Here is a 19,403-nt window from a genome sequence, read left to right as displayed (position 1 = left end):
TTCTGAGGAGGTGACATTTTCTCAGAGACCTAAAGAATGAGTAGGTAATCCAGCCAGATGAGGGGCGTGGTGGAATAGAATCTAGGCAGAGGAAGAGCTTGTACAAAGGTCCTGAGGCAGGAAAGGGCTGCTGGGTGTGTTGGAGGTGCAAGAAGCGAGCCAGTGTGGCCAGGCTACAGGGAGCTGGGATTGGAGAGTTGCTCAGGGATGACATTCCTGGGGACATTGCAAAGGAGTTCAGCCTTAACTCCTCTCTCAGTTCCCAGGATGGCATTCATCACACCTGGCCAGTCTCTCCACCCAGCCCCCAGTACTCAGACTAGCCACGTGCTGCTGCTATCAGCACCCTATTGTTTCGGGCATCTCAAACTGCAAACACAACCCTTGTCACTACTGCCAGAAGTGGCGGAAAAAAATAGAGAGGCGAGGGAGAGAAGGAATCATCCCTTCCAACCCCTGCTGGGTATGCAGAGTGAGGGACATATGGAAATTAATATATGCAGCTCTGATAACACGGTTCTCCTCGGCATTTTGATTAAACGCCGACGGTTATTAAATACCCTCCTCCTCAGTGCTCATCTCCGAAAGCCAATGTTGCTTTTCATTTTGAACTCTGATGAACCGTCTCAATTCCATTCACACACCTCGGCCGAACTGCGGTCGACTGCAGGCTGGTGTCTGAGGAGGATGGAGAAAATCAATATGAAACGTCAGGCGAGGGGTCAGATGGAACTTGTTTTCCCAGCCGGCAGGAGCTGGGGGCCGCAGCAGCAGCTGAACAAAGGGAGATGCGCACTGAAGGAGGTCGGTACTTTGGATGAGTCAGGAAAATGAATTTCGTTCACTTCTTAATTAGATTAGCAGGCTGACGGGCTTGCAGTTCAGAACTCCACTGGTGATGGGGTGGGGAGTGGGGAGGCAGCGCTGGGCAGAGGCCTGCAGGCCACCGAGCAGCTCCTGGGTCTCCCTAGGGACTGTCCCCAGGGCTTTGAGTCTCGGGGGCTGTGTGGGGCCCAGGCTGGAGGGAGGGGCAGCCCCTGGGGCTCCCTGGGTGTGTGGCTTCTGTATGCCTGCACAGCTCTTTCCTGTGCGCTCCCAGCCACTCCTCAGTCTTTAGGTCTCGGCCCAGCGGTCACTGCCTCACAGGGTCCTTGTCACACCCACTTGTCACACATACCACTTACTATATCTGCAATGCTAGATTTGCTTGCGATTCTCTAATTAATGAGTCTTTACTTCTTGTGTGGTTAATTTTATGTGTTGACTGGGCCATAGGGTGCCCGGATATTTGGCCAGGCATTTGGGGTATTTCTGGAAGGGTCTTTTTGGATGAGTTTAACTTTTAAATTGACAGACTGAGTAAAGGAGATTTCTCTCCCTAATGTGGGTGGGCCTCATCCAATCAGTTGAAGGCCTGAAGAGGAAAAAAAAGCTGACCCTCTTGCAAGTGAGAAGGAATTCCTCTGCTTGACTGCCTTTGAACAGGGACACTGGTTTTTTTTCCTTTGGACTGGAACTGAAACTGTGGTTCTTCCTGGGTCTTCAGGCTGATGGCCTTTGGACTAGAACCACCGCCATCGGCTCTCCTGGGTCTTCAGCTTGCCAACTGCAGATCTTGGGATATCTGAGCCTTCATAATCACGCGAGCCAGTTCCTTATAATAAACCTCTTCATGTACACACGCACTCTATTGGTTCTACTTCTCTGGAGAACCCTGACTAATACGGATAGCGAGCTCTAAGAGAAAGGAAACTAGGTCTGTTTTTGCTCATCACTGTGTCCCCAGAGTCTGATACGGTACCTGACATATAGTTTGTGCTCAACAAATATTAATTAAATAAATAATGGGGCCTCCTATATCTGGCAAAGGGTTGGGGTTTCAGGCATCTTACGTGCACAGCCTGCAGCAGGGGGAATTCGAGAGCAATAATTGTTATAACTGCTGCTGCCACGTACAGACTTTGGCGTGCCTGGCAGAGTGCTAGGATCTCATGCACGTGATGACATTGACTTCTCATGAATGTCCCACCTTATGGCGCTGTTCTTACTATTTCTACATTCAAATGAGAAACTTGGGGCTCAGGAGGATTGAGCAGCTTGCCCAAGGTCACACAGGTACTGAGCATCAGAGCTGGGTTCAGACTGCAAAGCATCTGCTCTAAACCATTCTAGCTCTGACGGTTTCTAAGCCCTTACCCCCCTTTCCATCTTGAGTTCAGGGTTCATGGAGCCTCCCAGTCGGTTTAGCCCCAACATCCAGAACTCGTGTGGGCCTGACTGCAAGCCCAGGATGGTGTCTGTCACGCTGGGCTGTGACGACGCCAGGGCTTCTGTGCCATCTCGGGCATCCACCCTGGGGTGGTGGCCCATTGAGCCTGGTTCCGCCTTCACTCACCAGAGAGGCCCTGCCTCCCCAGACAGCTCACGTCACCTCAGCTACTGCGTGTCCCAAACTGAACCTCTCAGAGTGACAAACAGACTTTCCATTCGTCCCCATGCCCACGTGTCATTTACGTCGACCCTCCGGCATACCTTTGTTTATTAACTATTTACTGGCCCCCCTACTTATGTGTCAGGCCTTGGCAATATGATGTGACCAAAACAGATTTGATTCTTGTCCTCAGAGGGTTCACTGTCTAGAGGGAAATGACATTGAACAATTAACAACATACCCATGTGTGATGAATGCCAACCTCTGATAGATCACTTACAACACCCACAGTTATTTCAAAAGAAAATGTTCTTTTCCCCCTTCCCTTCCTTTCAATTTCCATAGCTGCAATACTTATCCTTTTATCCTTCTCCCTTGTATTAAGACTAAAGCAAAAGCTTCTAGCTCTCCTTTCTTCCCGCTACCACTGTTAATCTTCCATGAAACATAAATTCTATTAACTCTGCTCTCCAGCTAAATGATCACAAATCACTCTCCACATACTAGGACCTGTGTGTCTCAAACTGGGGCACATGCATAAATCCCTGGGTGTTAGGGAGGGGGAGGATATGGGGGTGCTTTAGGGGGTACAGGAAGCCGTAGGATAAATGCTGCATCTTTTGGGGGGAACATCAATTTTGTTTGAAATTTGGGAATGGGGTGGAAATGTCATTATAAAAACCGACAATAGACATTTCATGTGGGTAAAAATGCAAAATTCACATGGAATTTTAGAAAGAAAAACAAGACTTCAGAGAAAATGTGTTGTGGTCAGCATCTTCCCCAGGGCCACTGGTCTCTGCCAGGCATGTGCTGTTTTGTCTTTGATGACAGGATGGGCCACCGAAGTGCATTAGAGAGGTGGGATTGCCCCTGTGTGCCCTTCTTCTGTGGCACGGGGCTTACAGCCCGGCCCCAGGAGAGTTGTACTTGGTGGAAAAGTTTAAGAAGGATTCTCTAGGAGCTAGCTCTGGGTATAAAACGGGCACTGAATGAATGAATGAGTGAATGAATGCATGAGAGCATAAACTTTTGACTCTGATCTTCAAAGACCCACCTGATAATGGACCATCATCCTTATCTGACCTCATTCACTCAATATTCCCCTCTCCGCCAAGCCTGACACTTAAGTTTAAAGTTTCCATGTACTTTATTAACTTCAGAATTTTGCCTATTTTATGTGCATTGCCCAAAATATCCTTCTTCCCGCCCATCTAACCAAATCCTACTTGTGCTTCAACACTTTACTAACTCAGCCTTTGCCTTCCCTGTGAGGTCTGTTCCAAATGTCCCAGCCTCCTCTGAACGTCCTAACTCCTAATTGTCTCCATCATTCATTTGGGTATTAAAATGTACACTGCCTTATACATTGTCCCCGAAATGTGTCCTGGGTACATCTTGCCTCCTCAGACAAACTTTAAATTCTTTGAGTGTAGGAAATGAGTCTTACCTTCCCATTGTATCATCATTCTTTGAAGTAAAGAACACATTTCAGACACCAGAGCATCATGCTGAAGGACCGATTGAATGAATTTTAGTCTAGATCTGTGGTTCTCAACCAGGAGCAATGTCTTCCCCAAGAGGCTATGTCGCAGTGTCTGGAGACATTTTCGGTTGTCACAACTGGGCTCGTGCTACTGGCATCCAGTGACTAGAGCCAGAGATTCTGCTAAACCTCTTACCAGTGCACTGGACAGCCCCCTCCCCCAAACAAAGAATTCGGTGGCCCCAAATTCAATAGTGTACTGTTAAGAAACTCTTGTCTATATTATGGAATCTTCCTAATTTGCTTCCTTGTTTCTCTGTTCTCCAGCCAGAACTCAACCTCCATCCTCTTGCCTTCTGTCCAAGCGATTTCCCTGACAACTAATCATGGTCATATGCCTCCCTGGTTTACTTTAGTGGCTGTTCACTGACTTTGACAAGAAAATTCAAGTTTTTTAATCATGGCCATTACCACCTGGGTCAGACATTCCTCCTGGGCCTCAGTTCCCTCCCTTCTCCAAGTCATTCCCTACACACCAGCCATGTCAGTCCCCTGCAGTTCCAGCACCTCAGACCTCAGCACCTTTGCATATGCTGATCCTTCTGCTTTGAACACTTTTCCCCTTGTCGACTTATGTTAAGTATACTGCTCAGAGATCAGCACTAGCATAAACATCAGTAAATATTTATTAAGCACCTATCCCAGGCCAGGCACTGCTTTAGGTGCTGGGGAAATAGTAGTGAATAAAACAGAACAGACCATGCCCTCCAGAAGCCATCGGCACTCTCCAGTAGAATTTTTTGCAATGATGCAATGTCGTAAATCTGAAAGCCACTAGCCACATGTAGGCTTCTGAGCACTTGAAATGTGGCTAACTTGAATAGAGATGTGCAGTCAGAGTAAAACGCATGCCAAGTTTTGAAGACTTGGTATGGAAAGAAAAAAAAAAGAATGTAGAGTATTTCATTAACAATTTTAAATAGTTATCTCACCTAAGTCCCATGACAAACCCAGGAAGTGGTCGTTATGATTCTCTTATCCTTTACATGTGAGAAAACAGAAGCTCAAAAGGGCCAAGGGAGGTGGACAAGGTCAGAGCTGGTAAGCGTGAAGCCTGGTCCGACCTGGGCGTGCGTGACTCTAAAACCCACACGTCGCACGCCACCGTGCTCTACACCCCAGCTCCCCTGAGAAACCTCTGGCAGCAAATGAGCAAACGACAGTGACCAAAAGGACCACAAGATCTCCATCCCTCTCCTAGTCATACACCCGCACGGAGAGCCGGCGTGTCACTTGTGTGGCACAGAACTGAAATTGACAACTGGGCTTTTGGGAGAGAGAGGTCTTCATTTCTAGCTCTCCACGGCAACCTGGAGTGGCAAAGCAGCACCCTGCGGAGGGTGACGGCGGGACGCACACAGCTCTAGCCTCTCCTGGACATCCCAGCAGCTGCACATCATTTAGCCCAACACTGGACATGGACAGCTGCTGAAAGGCACCTCTGCCCTGGGGAGCAGTTTCTTTTCTAGAAACCCTCCCTGCGTGAGCTCAAGGCCGATCTTGTCTACCACGGAGCCCGCGGTCAGTGCCAGCAGGCCTCACTTGCTCACCGCGAGGTCGCCAGCCTCCGTGCTAAGATCACCCGCCTTAGCCTTCTGCGTCCAAGCATGCAGCTGCCACTGGCTTAGGAGCTACTTTGCTCCCTCAGTGCCCTCAAAACTCCAGCATGACCTGAGGGCCATGAGTCTGGCCGCATTTTACTCTAAATCCATCTCCCGAAGTTTTTCTCTGGTGCCCACCGGAACTGCGGGGACTTGTAGGGTGCTGCTTCCTGCAGACGTAACCTCCCCGAGAAGCCACCAGCCTCCTCCCCAGCTGCTGTTCTTGATGCCTTTTATATTCCCAGCCTCCCACACAGCTCAGCAAGTCCTGTTAACTCCACCGCCTAGACCTGTCCAGACGCCGCCTGCCCTCTCCATTCCTGCTCACCGCCACGTCCGGGACACCCTTCGACATCCTCCTAACCTGTCCCCTCTGCTACTCCTCAGGTCCATTCTTAATGCCTAATTTGGATCATGTCACAATGTTATTTATTTTTATTTGTCTTTGTATCTGACCATTTCAGAACTGAACGTGAGGTTTCATCTTTACTGAAATACCAAATGCGGAGCTGACTCCCGACTTGGGGTTTCGTCACTCTGGGCACGTCTAACGTAGGAAAGGAGATCAAAGCCTGCCAGGCGCGCTCCCCTTCCACTCCCTCCTCCCACACATCGTCGGGGCCGGCGGCCCACCCCCCAGCACCCTCAGGCTGCTACTCACACTTGGTGTGCCTGTCACACAGGGCTGACGCCCGCATGTCGCATAGCCGGATTGTCCCTTTGCTGCTGCTGTACACGAAAGTGTTGCAGTGATGGGGGTGGAACTCGGCCGCGGTGATCACCTCCGTGAGCTCCTCCATGTTGGCCGGCTTAATGTCCACGATGTCTGGCACAGACGAGTCAAGGAGGGAATCAGGAGAAAGAGGCAGAAATTCCAGGAGGGATTAGCAATGGCACCGGCTAGTAGTGTAACGTGTTAGCGTTTACCACGCACGTGCCAGATCCTCGTGGTAACCTCTAGCAAAGAAGCAGGTATTATTGGTCCCAGGCAGATGAGCTCAGGGACTGTAAGAAAATGGCCCAGAGTTACCCGGTAGTCAGAGGCAGCATTAGAACTCAGGTCTCCTACTCCCTATCTGTGTCTTACTCTCTGTAACACGTAGAACATATCCATTCATGAACAAAGTTACCCGCTCATGCAATCATGCTAAAATGTACCAAGTTGCAAAGACTTTGGCTTCCCATTTTATAACAGTGGTGAAGGAACTAGTCCCATTCCAACCAAATAATTCAATTTATCTGAATCCTTACTCAGATTCCTGGGCTGACAGGTGATATCTACGATAGACTGCATATCCTCTTCCACGAAATCCTAAGACCTACTTCAAGGATGTTGATGATAATAATAATAGCTGCCAACATTTATTGAGCACTTACTGTAGGTCATTCACTGTGCAAAGCTTATTGCGTACTTTACCTCACTTAATCCTTGTAACAACTCTATAATCAACACTTTTCTTATCTCCATTTTTCAGGGGTGGAAACAGAGGCTCTAAGTGCATAAAGTAACTTGCCTTAAGTCACGTACGTGGCTAATAAGTGACAACAGTAGGATTTCATCCCAGGTGTAAAATCTGTGTTCTTTCATAATTATGCAAAATTTCTCTCATTTAAGATATCAAAGACTTATAATCTCTGTAAGTTGTGGTTTGCTTTAGAGCTTGTGAATGAGTTTAAGTATCAGAAAGAAGACACCAGTTGTGTGATGTGAAAGCTTCAGGCTCCCATGATACGTACTCTTAGTTTTATCATCTGCGTTTTTTTCCCCCCTCAGTTTCTTCCTCTCTGATCAAGAATTACTATACCTTTTTTTTTTTTGGGGGGCGGGGAGACAAGGTCTCACTCTGTCATCCAGGCTGGAATGCAGTGGTGCAATCATAGCTTACCGCAATCTTGAACTCTTGGGCTCAAGTGATCCTTCTGCCTCAGCCTCCTGAGCAGCTGGGACTACAGGCACATGCCACCCTGCCTGGCTAATTTTTTTAATTTTTTTTTTTTTTTTTATAGAGACAGACTCTTGATACGCTGCTAAGGCTGGTCTTGAACTCCTGGCCTCAAGCAATCCTCCCAACTTACCCTCCCAAAGTACTAGGACCACAGGCAAGAGCTGTAGTGCCTGGCTGTATACCTACATCTTTTAAGACCACACCCTTGTACATCGAAATGATATTACTTATGAAGGCAACTCAATGGAAACACACACCTGCTGCAGGGTGTCTGGCGAGAGTGAAGGAGGGGTTTATACTGACCCCTCCACACCCTACTAAGAACCTGGGGGCTCAGAAAACAGGTTGGGAAGCACCTGGCTGGGACCCAGCAACTTCCTGCAAAGGAGCAGGCCTTGTGATGTGGATGCTATCATGCAGTAAAGCTGATCAAAGCGACTCCCGCTTTCCTACACCCCACCAACCAGGAGCTACCTCTGAGATTTCTGCCTCATCTGTTAATCATCTGGTAGTGTTTTTTTCTTTTTTTTACTTAACATTTTCTCTTTGGCTCAACTTTAAATGGACTCACTTTTTTCTTAGCCTCATCTAAGCAGTAATCCAATGTTCATAAAATCATGGGTTTAATGAGCTGGTTACATTTTTAATAATATTCATGCAAATAAATAAGTAACAATAAAAATGAAAATGTGTGCGCACACCTGGAGTTTATGTATCATATTTTGGGCAACAATGCATTGAATCAACATGCAATAATTTGCCATAGACTATCCTATCAGACGAGGATGGATGAAAGTCATCTATACTTTTTATTAAGCCAGTAGCATAGTCCCCTCCCTAGAGTTTAGATAAGACACAAGCAAATGCACCGATATTTTTAGTCCCACTAGCACTAGCAAAAAACAAAGTCATGTATTATCAGACATCACCTATGCTCCTGCCACAACTATTCCAACATGCAATTTATTGCAACAATGGCTTTGTATTTGGCTGTGCCTCCTTCCCCTTCGATTATCTCTTATAAATTGTGTTGGGTTCTTTCTAAAATTAGCTTGAGACTGAGCTAACATTACATTTTACTACAATTTCCCCCGCCAAACCCAGATGCAAATGTTACTTGGGTCTCCAGGGCATACGGGTCCTGTGGATTCACAAAATACCACCTTTCGACTCCACTTCTGCCAGAGTTATAAATATTATTGCAGGTAGCACCACTTGCTGGGGAGCAAGAACAGGTGCCACCTGGGAGGCGGCTCCAGGCTCCAGCTCTGGTCCCCTCTCCAGCCGCCAGATCCATGCCCTGGGCTTTGTGGCCCTGATGTGCGGTTGGATAAGCAGAGCTTAGCGTTCAACTGTTGTCAGATTTCATCACCCTCCAGGGAGCCTTCATACCCTACTATGCCAGCGAGCATGTTTCTCTTTTCCCAAAATAGGGCAAGAAAATCTGGTGTCAGCTTTCTCAACCTCTACCAGTATAGCTCTAAAAACAAGCTCAACTGGAAGGGATCTTCGCTGTGTGGGAGGCGGAGGTGCTAGAGCTACAGTTATTTTTTCCCACCTAAAAATAAAGCCCCAAAGTCAGAACGCGTGAAAACAAAGTGCCTAAACATTTCTATGAAACCAGGAACATCCCCCACCATCCAAGACACCATCATGGGGATGTGCCCACGGAATCTGCTTAGGGCTACTGCTTCTAGATCTTTCCTTCCTTCCACTGGACCTCTAAGCCTGTCCACCACCCACTCTTCATCCCCAAGCCATTGGCTTCTTTCCCCCGAGGGTCTGAATCTTCTCTTTATCCAGAGCGCTTGTTTGGGTTTGACTCTATGGGGCTCAGGGTATAAACCATGACTCCACCCTCTTTTTTTAATAACCGTGATAAAGATAAGAGGAAGATGATAATAACCAGCAGCTCATGCTTATCAAGTGCCAGGTCTGCGCTGTGCTGACATGTTACATGGGTTGTCCCATTTGTCCCTATCTCGGCCTTATGAGGCCAGCACCATTAATGGCTCCATTTACAACGGAGGAAACAGTGAGGTCACATCACTTGCAGGGGGCAGAGCTGGGATTTGAACCCATGTGTCCGATTCCGGAGCCTGGGTTCTTTACCACAAAGGCACTCTGCCTCCCCTGAGTTACGGCTTTGTCAAGCCGGCCTTCCTGAGTGTGACAGTTCTGGCTCTCTCGAAACGACCCCGGCTGATCCGAGATGGCAGACCCATCTCTTCCGCTTTAGGCCTGTGCTCTCTTATTGCACCTAACACTTTGGTGGCCATGTTTTCCAGAACTAGAATTTTTACAGATTTTTTTGAACCAGAAGTTGGGACAGAGGCCTGACAAGGGATTTTTTTGGATTGTTTTTTTTGACAGAGGATTTGCTGAGTTCTAGAAACATCTGAGAGAAAGAGTCTAGTTGCTAAAAATTCAATGATTTATGGGGGTGATGGGAGAGTATATTTTACATCTGCATCCTCTAAAAACCTGGGCCTTTTCCCTTGTGCTGTTCTAAAGGGAGATACAGGTTTTCAGAACATGTAGTTTTGCCCTTCACGTTGGGAGGGAAGGAGAAAGCAGATGAGCAACGCACAGCTCCCTGTATTATCTTGAAAATGGAATGATGCATTTTGACAGTCCATTTTCTCTTCCTTATCCTTTAGAGCTCTTTATCCAAATTATTTCCCTGTCGTCCCAAAGAACTAAATGGCAAAAGCAAAACATACCATCAGAGTCACGGCTAATACACAAGGCAGACAGCCAACAGATTGCTATTAAATTAACCCTGGGGCTTGACAGATCTGTTCTTTCTGACCCAACTGCTTATGGCATTCCTTATTAATACTGAGCCCAGGCAAATTACATCTGCTAACAAAAGGGGTTAATCTGGCTCTCTGCTGGGACTCTGGAGGCAGCTCTGAGGACAGGAGGAGGCCCAGCCAGTTTGGCAGCTGAGCTCCATGCATGGAAGGCAGAAGGCGGGAAGGTGAGGGCTCTGCTGTGCCAGGCAGTAGCCTGAGGCATCATTTAAAATAATAATTGGAGACACTGGGAGGTCACCTCTTAAGGGATCCCCTTCAAACAAATAAGAAGCCAGAGCCATCACTTATATCAGTTGTGGGGGAAGGAGCAGAGAGGGTCATGGCAGGATGGTGGGGAGTAACATGAAGGCCATTCAAAGGTCATTTCCCTAACCCCAAGTTTGCAAAAAGCTTTCTACAAAAACATGTCTACTGCGATATCATAAAAGAAAAAGATTGACAACAATCTGAATATACCGAAATTTTTAAAAACATTTAAATGAATTTTTATCTAGTTCATTAAATTTTTTTGCAGTGAAATTTCCAAGCCTGTAAAAACCCATAGTACACAAAATTCTAACTATAGTGTGATCCTAATGTCATTTAAAACGTATGCTCTGAAAACGATGATCTAAAAGCCAAGACACCAAAATGTTAGTGATAATTCTGTCAGGGTGAGTCTGTGAATGATTTTCCTTTTCTTATCAGTACCATTTCTACATTTTCTTTTAATAAAGTTGTAGTATTTTAGGATAAAAAAGACTTAAACATTCTATGCTTATTATATACTGTTATTTTGGTGAGGAAAGTGAGGTACAAAATATATACGGCCTTACCATAGCCACATAAAGAAAAAGTCACGCACACACACAAACATTACACACACACACACACACACACACACACACACAGGGAGAGAGAAAGGAAAGAAATGTAGTTGTGTCTTGTAGGGAGATTAGATTCCAAAGCCAGCATGTAAGTTACGGGCCCATTCACTCATTTACTCCTTCATGTATTCTACAAATGTTCCCAAAGAATCTGCACTCCGCCAGCACTCCTCTGGGTGCAGGAGATACAGCAGTCACCAAAGCAGACCAAACCTCCCCCCGTCCATGGAGCCGATATTCTAGGGGAACATAGGGGGACATGGGCAACAGACAAGGTAAATAAGTATAACGTATAGTATATTAGACAGTGATAACTATTAAGCAGAAAAATAAAGCAGGAAAGTACGTGTGTATGTGTGTGTGTGTCCTAGATTGAATACAAGAAAGATTCCTAGGTAAATCAAGAGTTTTAAATTATTTTGGCTTTTCTCTCATTCCTTTTTTTTTTTCCTCCTAAGCCTCTATTGCAGAATTAACTAGGATTAAGTTAAAATCGAGATGCAAATCCACTGTGTATACAGCAAAATTGGTGGTGAGATTATCATTCATTCAATTTCCTTTTTTAAAAAAATCTCTACAATGAATACATATTATTAAACACTAAACATTAAAAAGAGTAGTTTCCTTAGCTTAAAATCATCCATGAGAAAATTGAGAGAGAGGAACTTCATCTCTTTGGGTAAAGTTCGAGGTAATGTTGTGATAAATATTGTGATTGTAACAAAATGGGCCAGGAAATTGGGATTCAGTTTTGATTCCATCCCTGGGAAAGTCATTTTATTTCTCTGGGTTTCAATTTCTTTTCCTTTAAATGAATATAATCCTATTTACTCTGTCAGCCTCTAAGAATTTTGATTATCGAACAGGATAATGGAGAAAAATTATTTGTTAAGTGGTATTGGACTGAATCGTCCCATCTTCTGAAGGAGGCATATATTTCTCTAAGGATAGTGTTTATATGCATTGGCTCTGTGGGCTTTTGAAGGTGACTGTCTGATTTTGGCTGCTGATTTTCCTAATACTGATAAGCATTTTTTTGTCCTAAATCCTGTCTAAGCCAATCAAGGACAGGAGAGTAGGATGCTGTTCTTCAGGGCTGAGTCTTGTAAGTTGTAAGTTGCAGAATGGAATCTGAGTTTACCTGGGTGAGGTATCCACAGTCAAAAGCAGCTGAGGCTTTTCATAACCCACGTAAAGTCTGCCCATACTGAAGGTGGAAACTAGTCATATCGTGGCCTTGAACACTGAGCATATCAGAGTTGGATTCTCTTTTAGGGCACGTGAGTCACTCTGAGGTCTTTTTTCCTTTCCAAAGCCTGAATTTAATCTTTGGATATCAAGTAATGATTACAAAGCATTCAGATCTTATTAGCTAAAAGGACATGCTGCTTGGTGATGAGACATTGGAGATCTCCATGGAGGACTGCAGGGGATATTCTTCTCTTAAGAGCTTAAAAAAAGCCAATGTGCAAATATCCATGGAGCGTTTGCCAGTTGCTGGGCTCAATAGGAGGGGACTGACAAAGAGACACATGGTGCCATATTAAATATGTATTGAGCTGTGAACGACTTTGTGCTGAGACAGCCTTTATGATCTGGGGAGTACTCGAAAACTCCATAACCAAAAACTCTTTCCTACTCCTGTAAGACAGAGAGCTTGAAATGCCACCATTAAAAAATTTCCGATTCAGAGGACAACTCAGATGTTACTTTCATTGTGAAGCATTCAGACTTTCTTTTATGACCCTTCCTGCCCTGTACATTCAAAGCACCTTGAATGTACCTCTGTGAGAACACTAACTACACATTATTTTAATTGTTTAAATACTTTGAGATGGTGTGCTATAATAGGTTTTGCTGGAGTTTGGAATAAGAGAAGTATATATTTTAATTCCAAATTCTGTGACCACTTACATCATCTTGAATGCCTTTGAACTTGTTAACTCAGGTACCCAAAGAGGAAAAAAACTACAGGAGATGATATGTGTAAATACCTGGCACTTAATGCAAAGCTCAGGAATAGTTAGACTCATCTTCTTTTGTTAGTGTCTGTCTCCTTTGGCCCGCATACTCACTTTAATGGCTTGGTGATATGTTGAGTTGGTTAGGCTGAACTACAATCCTTAGACTTCCCTTTCTAATACGTTTCTGATTAGGGTAGGCTACAAGGGATAGTCTCTCTGGAGAGTTAGGGGACAGAAGGGAGGAAGCAATCATTTTGCAGCACACCCTCTCCCACTCATTCAATCAAACACTCATCCATGTGCTGCTGTGAAGGGATTTTGCTGATGTGAGTAAAGGCCCTCATCAGTTGACTTTAAGTTAATCAAAACGAAGATTATTCTGGGTGAGCCTGACATAATCAGTCGGAAGGCATTTAAAAGACCACTCAGGTCCTTCCTTAAGGGAGAGACTCCAAATGCCTCCTGGGTCTGCAGTTGCTCTCTCTTCCCTCTAAATGTTCCTTCCTGACTACCACCGGTGGACAAGCTTCACTCATGCCCGTGGGGTTCCAGTCTGCTTGTGATTTTCCCCTCCTGACTGCTTGCCCTGCAGACTTTGGACTTGCATGGCCAGCCACACAACTGCAAAGCCGATTCATTGTAATAAGTCAATCGCTCTCCTTATCTCTGCCTCCTGCCTGCTCTTTTCCTCTTTTTCTGTACACACACGCTTCTCTTTTGCTGGTTCTGCTTCTCTGGTTGAAGTCTAAGTGGTACACCCACCCACCAGATTACAAGGGCATGACATCAGGGATGAAGTTTTATTATTCATGGCATCTCCAGTGCACATAGTAAGTGCTCAGTAAATGTTTATGGCTTTTTAATTTATCCTTATGATTAGCACCTTCTCTAGGTATTTTTTTAATGCAGAAAATCCACAGTGGGTCAACAGGCCAAGTTGCTAGGCCTGTATAATATAAATCGTTTAGCCTGTAGTTTTCTTAGGAGAGAACAGGATCTAAGGCAAGAAGAAAGGGGGCTGGGGAAATGCTCCACATAATCACAGCTACCATGTACTGAACCGTCACTCCGCATCTGGTGCTAAGTATTACATGATTACCTCATCTCATCCTCACAACTTTATTAGATCATATTATCTCATCAACTGATGTGGAAACTGAGGGTTAGGGAGACACTGAGCAACTTGTAAAGGTCACACAGATCTGAGGAGATGAAGCTGGATTCGAACCCAGTGAATCTGACTCTGGAGTTTGCATTCCAACTACTAAGCTGTACTGCTCTGAGGAAGCTCAAGAAACCCAAGAGAAATCTGCACAGTTGAATTCTTGCCCTCTCCCCTGACATGAGGTCCTGTGGGAAGAGAAATCCCAAGGGTCCTAGAGCCCTAGGGTGGCCTCAGACATAGAGGGTTAGCATGCATGCACACTAGCAAGGCACCTGGCCTGGGAAAACCACCAAGGTTGCTTTTCATATGGGAGGGAGGAGGCCACCCTGGCACACACAGGCCCATGTGCTGGGTGTATCATTAGAGGGAATGTTCTCCTTTTATCCTAAAAGCCAATCTGAGATTGATATGTACATTTGATCCCCTGGTAGCATGAAAGCCACTGAAGCCACAAGGGAGAGAAATTTGTACTAAGCCCCACAGCTTCCCCCAAAGCCTGCCTGGCAGAACACTATTGGATTATTAATAAAAGGGAGGCTGCTGTCCATGGTACTAAGGGGTGCTACAATCTGGAAGCCAAGAGTTGGGTCTATGTGTTCCCTTGATGAGGGAATCAACTCCAAAAGGGCCTCAGCTTAGTTGACAAATGAAGCTGCCACACATGGCTGCTAAGACCAAGGTTAGAGATGAAGTACCCCTGGAGTCCAGTTGGCTTCTCCCACAGAAATCCTGTCTCATGCCCAGAGACCAGATTTCTGTAAGGTATGGCTTCTGCTACCATTTCCAGCCTCACTTACACCACGTCCCACCTCACTCTCTGGGCCCCAGTTATAGTGGCCTTCTTAGAGTTCCTCCAACATGTCATGCTCTCTCTTGCCACAGGACCTTTGTACATACTAGACACATCTCTCCACCCCTCTTTGCCAAGTTAGCTCCTCTTCTTTCGATATCAACTCAACAATCTTCCTCAGCAAAGCCTTCTTTTATTCCCCACACTATATTAGGATTAAAAAATGCATTCACGAAACCATATTCCCTTTCTTCACAGAACTTATTTTGTAATTATATACTTATTGCAAATGTCATAATGCAAATGTGATTATTTGATGAATGTCATTCTGAAAGCAGAAAATTTGTTTCTTTTCATTTTGTATCCAAGGTTTAGTGCAGAGCCTGGCACAAACTAGGTGTTCAATATATAGTTGTTGAGGGCTGTGTCTTTACTTTTACTTGATATAGGTCTATCTGTTAGGTCTTATGTTGGACTAGGTAAGAACCCAGGTAAACTCATTCTTAATTCTGAGAAAAGAGCTCAAAGGGTTCTGGGTATACCATAGTTTTCGTAAAGAAGCAATATCTTTTAATAGCAATTTTCATTTATTGAAAACTTAGGGCTACCTCTCGTTCTGGAAAATTACTAACCTAGAAATGAGTTTTCATGGTCCCGATGTAGTCTTATTAAGACCAAAGTTTGACTACTTTAAGCTAGAACCTATTACACACAACAAGGACAGACTGGCTATGGAGGGAAAGGAGAGGATTCGTGACCAGGTGCCATGAGGTTTAGGAATGCCTTGCTCTGATCTGGTGCTAAACACAAGGCCCTGGACCTCAGAGATCCTGCAAATATCTGGTAACTAGGGTATAATGATCAACATCTTGCAAATCATACCCAAGAACAAAGCCAAAAGAGGAGTCTAGAATTGAGATGACCCAGATAATGAATTCACCAGAACAGAATCCACCATTCTAATCAATTTTCTAGTTTCCCTGTCCTTTCAACATCATGATTGTGTAAGTCCCTGTTTACTGATCATTTACCTAGCAAGGTACTGCCCTAAGACTGTGTGTGTATTTAATTCTCACAATCCCCTTTGATAGAGTTCCTCTCTCCAGATTACAAAATAAAGAAAGGCTTGGGTAAATTAAGAAACATGTTAAAGCTTACACAGCCAGAAAGTGGTAAAGCTGGGTGAGAACTCTATCACTTGTTGGACTTCAAACCCTGAATTCTCAACCTTAATGCAAATGTCACAACCAAATTATGTTTGTTTTTTTTTTTTGAGACAGTCTCTTTCTGTCACCCTGGGTAGAGTGCAGTGGTGTCATCATAGCTCACAGCAACCTCAAACTCCTGGGCTCAAGCGATCCTCCTGCCTCAGCCTCTCAAGTAACTGGGACTACAGGCATGTGCCTCCACCCCTGACTAATTTTTTTCTATTTTTGGTAGTGACGGGGTCTCGCTCTTGCTCAGGCTGGTCTCGAACTTCTGATCTCAAGTGAACCTCCTGCCTCGGCCTCCCAGAGTGCTGGGATTACAGGCCTGAGCCACCACGCCCGGCCCCATGTTTTTCTAACCATATTTCCAGAACACCTGTCTTACTATTTACTTAATACTTTACATATACTTATTTTGTAATTTAAATGGATTTTCAGTATCTATGAAATCATAGGATATGATAGTTGTGTTTTCTAACATTCATTAAAATAAACACATAATTATGAAAACAAAACAAGTCCACATATTGTTTAAAAGCATCTTGCCTACCACGTCAGGGGTACCCACACCACGCTTTGGCAAACCCATGTCATGCTCTCACGAACCATGTTTCTTCTGCCTCCTTCGTGCATAAGGGACATTATAGAAACAGGTGCTAAACAACAGATCATTTGAGACCTGCTTGGTGGTTAGTATCTTTCCAAGGCTGTTTTTAAAGATGGCTGCTCCCTACCCCAGAGGTGGCTACGCTTCAGGGATGAGAGGCAAAAGGTTTCCAGTTTGTAGAGTCTACTCAGTGCTTAGGGCAGTCTGGTTGAAAAGAACTATATAGATATCAGTTATCATCATTCTCATGATGACAATGATTATTTTACATATGGCTGCTGTAAGGGTGAATGGCACGGTCTCATTTGTATGCCAGCATCTGGCAGGCTGTCACACATCTGCTGAATATACCCTAAACTGTGCTATTAATATTTCCCCTTTGCATTCTCCCCAAGGCATCTGTCTCCTAAAGTGCCTAAAGAAACTTTCCTCTGCCTTGAAGGCCTGGAGGCAAAATTCAGAGAACATGTCACCTAGACTGGGGAAAGCAGAAGCTCAGAGTGACAGCCAGCTGAGTCTGAGCAGATTTCTGGCTCTTGGAATAGATGTGGAGAGAGAAAGGGAACTACCACCCACACTCATTCTATTAGCAGCTGCACTGCCAGGCACAATCTGTGGCAGCGTCTCCCAGCCCAGACAGCATGTCGAGTGTGTTCTGGAAGCAACAAAAGATGCCAGCCATGGTCCTGATGGTCAGTTCTCAATATCTCCAAATATATCTCATAATTGTCACTACCAAATTAAAGCTGCTTCCCCTGAAAAGCCTTTGGAGACTGCTGAGCACTCTCTGTGGTCTTTTTTTCTTGAGCACACAGCTAGACTATGGTTCCCAGCCTGCTTTGCAGTTGGAAGTGGCCTCGTGGCCGAGTTCCAGCCAACAGAACGCATGCTGTTTTATGGCCTGGCTCATGGGAACCGCCCATGTGGTCCTCCATGACCTCCCCCTTTTGCTGTGCTGCTCTTGATAAACATGGGGATGTCAGGGAGCCACAAGATCAGAGGGCCGAGTCTCTGAATCATTGACTGGATGAGGCTGCCTGCCAGTGGGCAGTCATCAGTATTCGGCTTTATAGAAGAAATCATCTTTTATTTGCTTGAGTCATTATGGGGTCTATTTTATATCAGAATATTCAGAGCTTCACTAGAACTCTTAAAGATAAATTTCCAGGTTATGTGTCATGATCAACTGTCTACTGGATATCTATACTTTGATAATCTACTTGACATGTCCAACTAACTTTCTATATGACAAGAGTGTTCCATACGCTGGATTGCACAAAGTCCCTGCTCTCAGAATTTACATCCTCATATGGGGAAACCAAAAATACACAAATAAAGAGATAATTTCAAATAGTGATAGTACTAGGAAGATAATAGGGATAGAGAGTTATTGGTGGCTACTTGGGAGTTAGTGAGAGACAGTGCCTCTGAGGCCTGAATAATGATAGGTAGCCATGTGAACTCTGGGGGCAGAATATTCTAGAAATAGGGAACAGCAAATGCAAAGAATGGAAGAACAAGTTTTATCCAGAAACAGAAAAGTGGTTAGTTGGCTGAAATAGAGTGCATCAAGGAAGAGTGATATGACAGAGAGGAGGCAGGAGGCAGGGACCAGAACATGTGGAATCATATAGGCCTAGGTAAATAACTTGAATTTTATTCTAAGTTCAGTGGGGAGGAACTAGAATGTTTTTTAGCAGGAAAGGAGTGATGTCTGGATTACATGATGAAAGGTCCACTCTGACTATTATGTAGGGCCTGCATTGTATAAAAGAACAAGAAAGAATGGAGACCAGATAGGAGGTCACTGCAGTCACACAGGTGAGAGACAACAGTGGCTCATGACAGCCTGGGTTGGTAGGAGTGGAGATGGAGCAATATGAGTTAATCTGAGATTCTTTTACAGAGGAAGCATTGGCAGGGCTCATGGATAGATTGGGTTGAGGGTAGGGGAGGCTGGTGAGTGAAAGAGGAGAATCAATATTGACCCCTAGGTCAGTTGTCCGGCTGCCCAAGCAGTGAAGCCATGAATTGAGAGTGGAAATTATAGTAAAGAATCAGGTTTGTGGAGGAATGGAGTACACACTAGGTACTCAGCAAATGACCAATTTTTATCATTAAGTAGATGGCAACAGAATGGGGTGAGGATACTGAGTCAGACACTTATTTAGCAATTTTCTTGATTTCTCCAAATTTTAGTTAAATAGTAGAAAATGATACTCACATTATAGGGTTGTTATGTCAAATATACCCTCGGGGGGTCAGAAACTGTAAGGAGGCATGATAGGGGCTTGAGGATTGCTAGTAAAGTTTTGCTTCTTGATGTGGATGGTGATTACAGGTGGGTTCAATCTGTGAAATTTCATCAAGCTGTACAATTATACCTATACTCTTCAGTATGCATATTATATTTCAGTGAGAGGTAAAATGAGATACTGTACTCAAAGTTCCCAGTGCACA

The 19,403-nt window shown here is 44.8% G+C and overlaps 1 protein-coding gene across 7 annotated transcripts in view; it reads right to left on the bottom strand.

Moving 5' to 3' along the window:
• Window positions 1-19,403, bottom strand: part of PPP2R2B (protein phosphatase 2, regulatory subunit B, beta) — a 480,871-nt gene that overhangs the window by 33,601 nt on the left and 427,867 nt on the right. For all 7 annotated transcript variants that reach the window (XM_012658303.1, XM_012658305.1, XM_012658308.1 and 4 more), the window contains one exon: window positions 6,240-6,404. In XM_012658303.1, the coding sequence (XP_012513757.1) occupies window positions 6,240-6,404 (165 nt within the window). The remainder of the gene's footprint in view (window positions 1-6,239; window positions 6,405-19,403) is intronic.

This window comes from Propithecus coquereli, unplaced genomic scaffold (assembly GCF_000956105.1).
Source record: "Propithecus coquereli isolate 6110/MARCELLA unplaced genomic scaffold, Pcoq_1.0 Scaffold58, whole genome shotgun sequence".
Taxonomy (NCBI): Eukaryota; Metazoa; Chordata; class Mammalia; order Primates; family Indriidae; genus Propithecus; species Propithecus coquereli.
The sequence above is the reverse complement of the archived record's forward strand: the minus strand, read 5'-3'. Positions and strand labels throughout refer to the sequence as shown.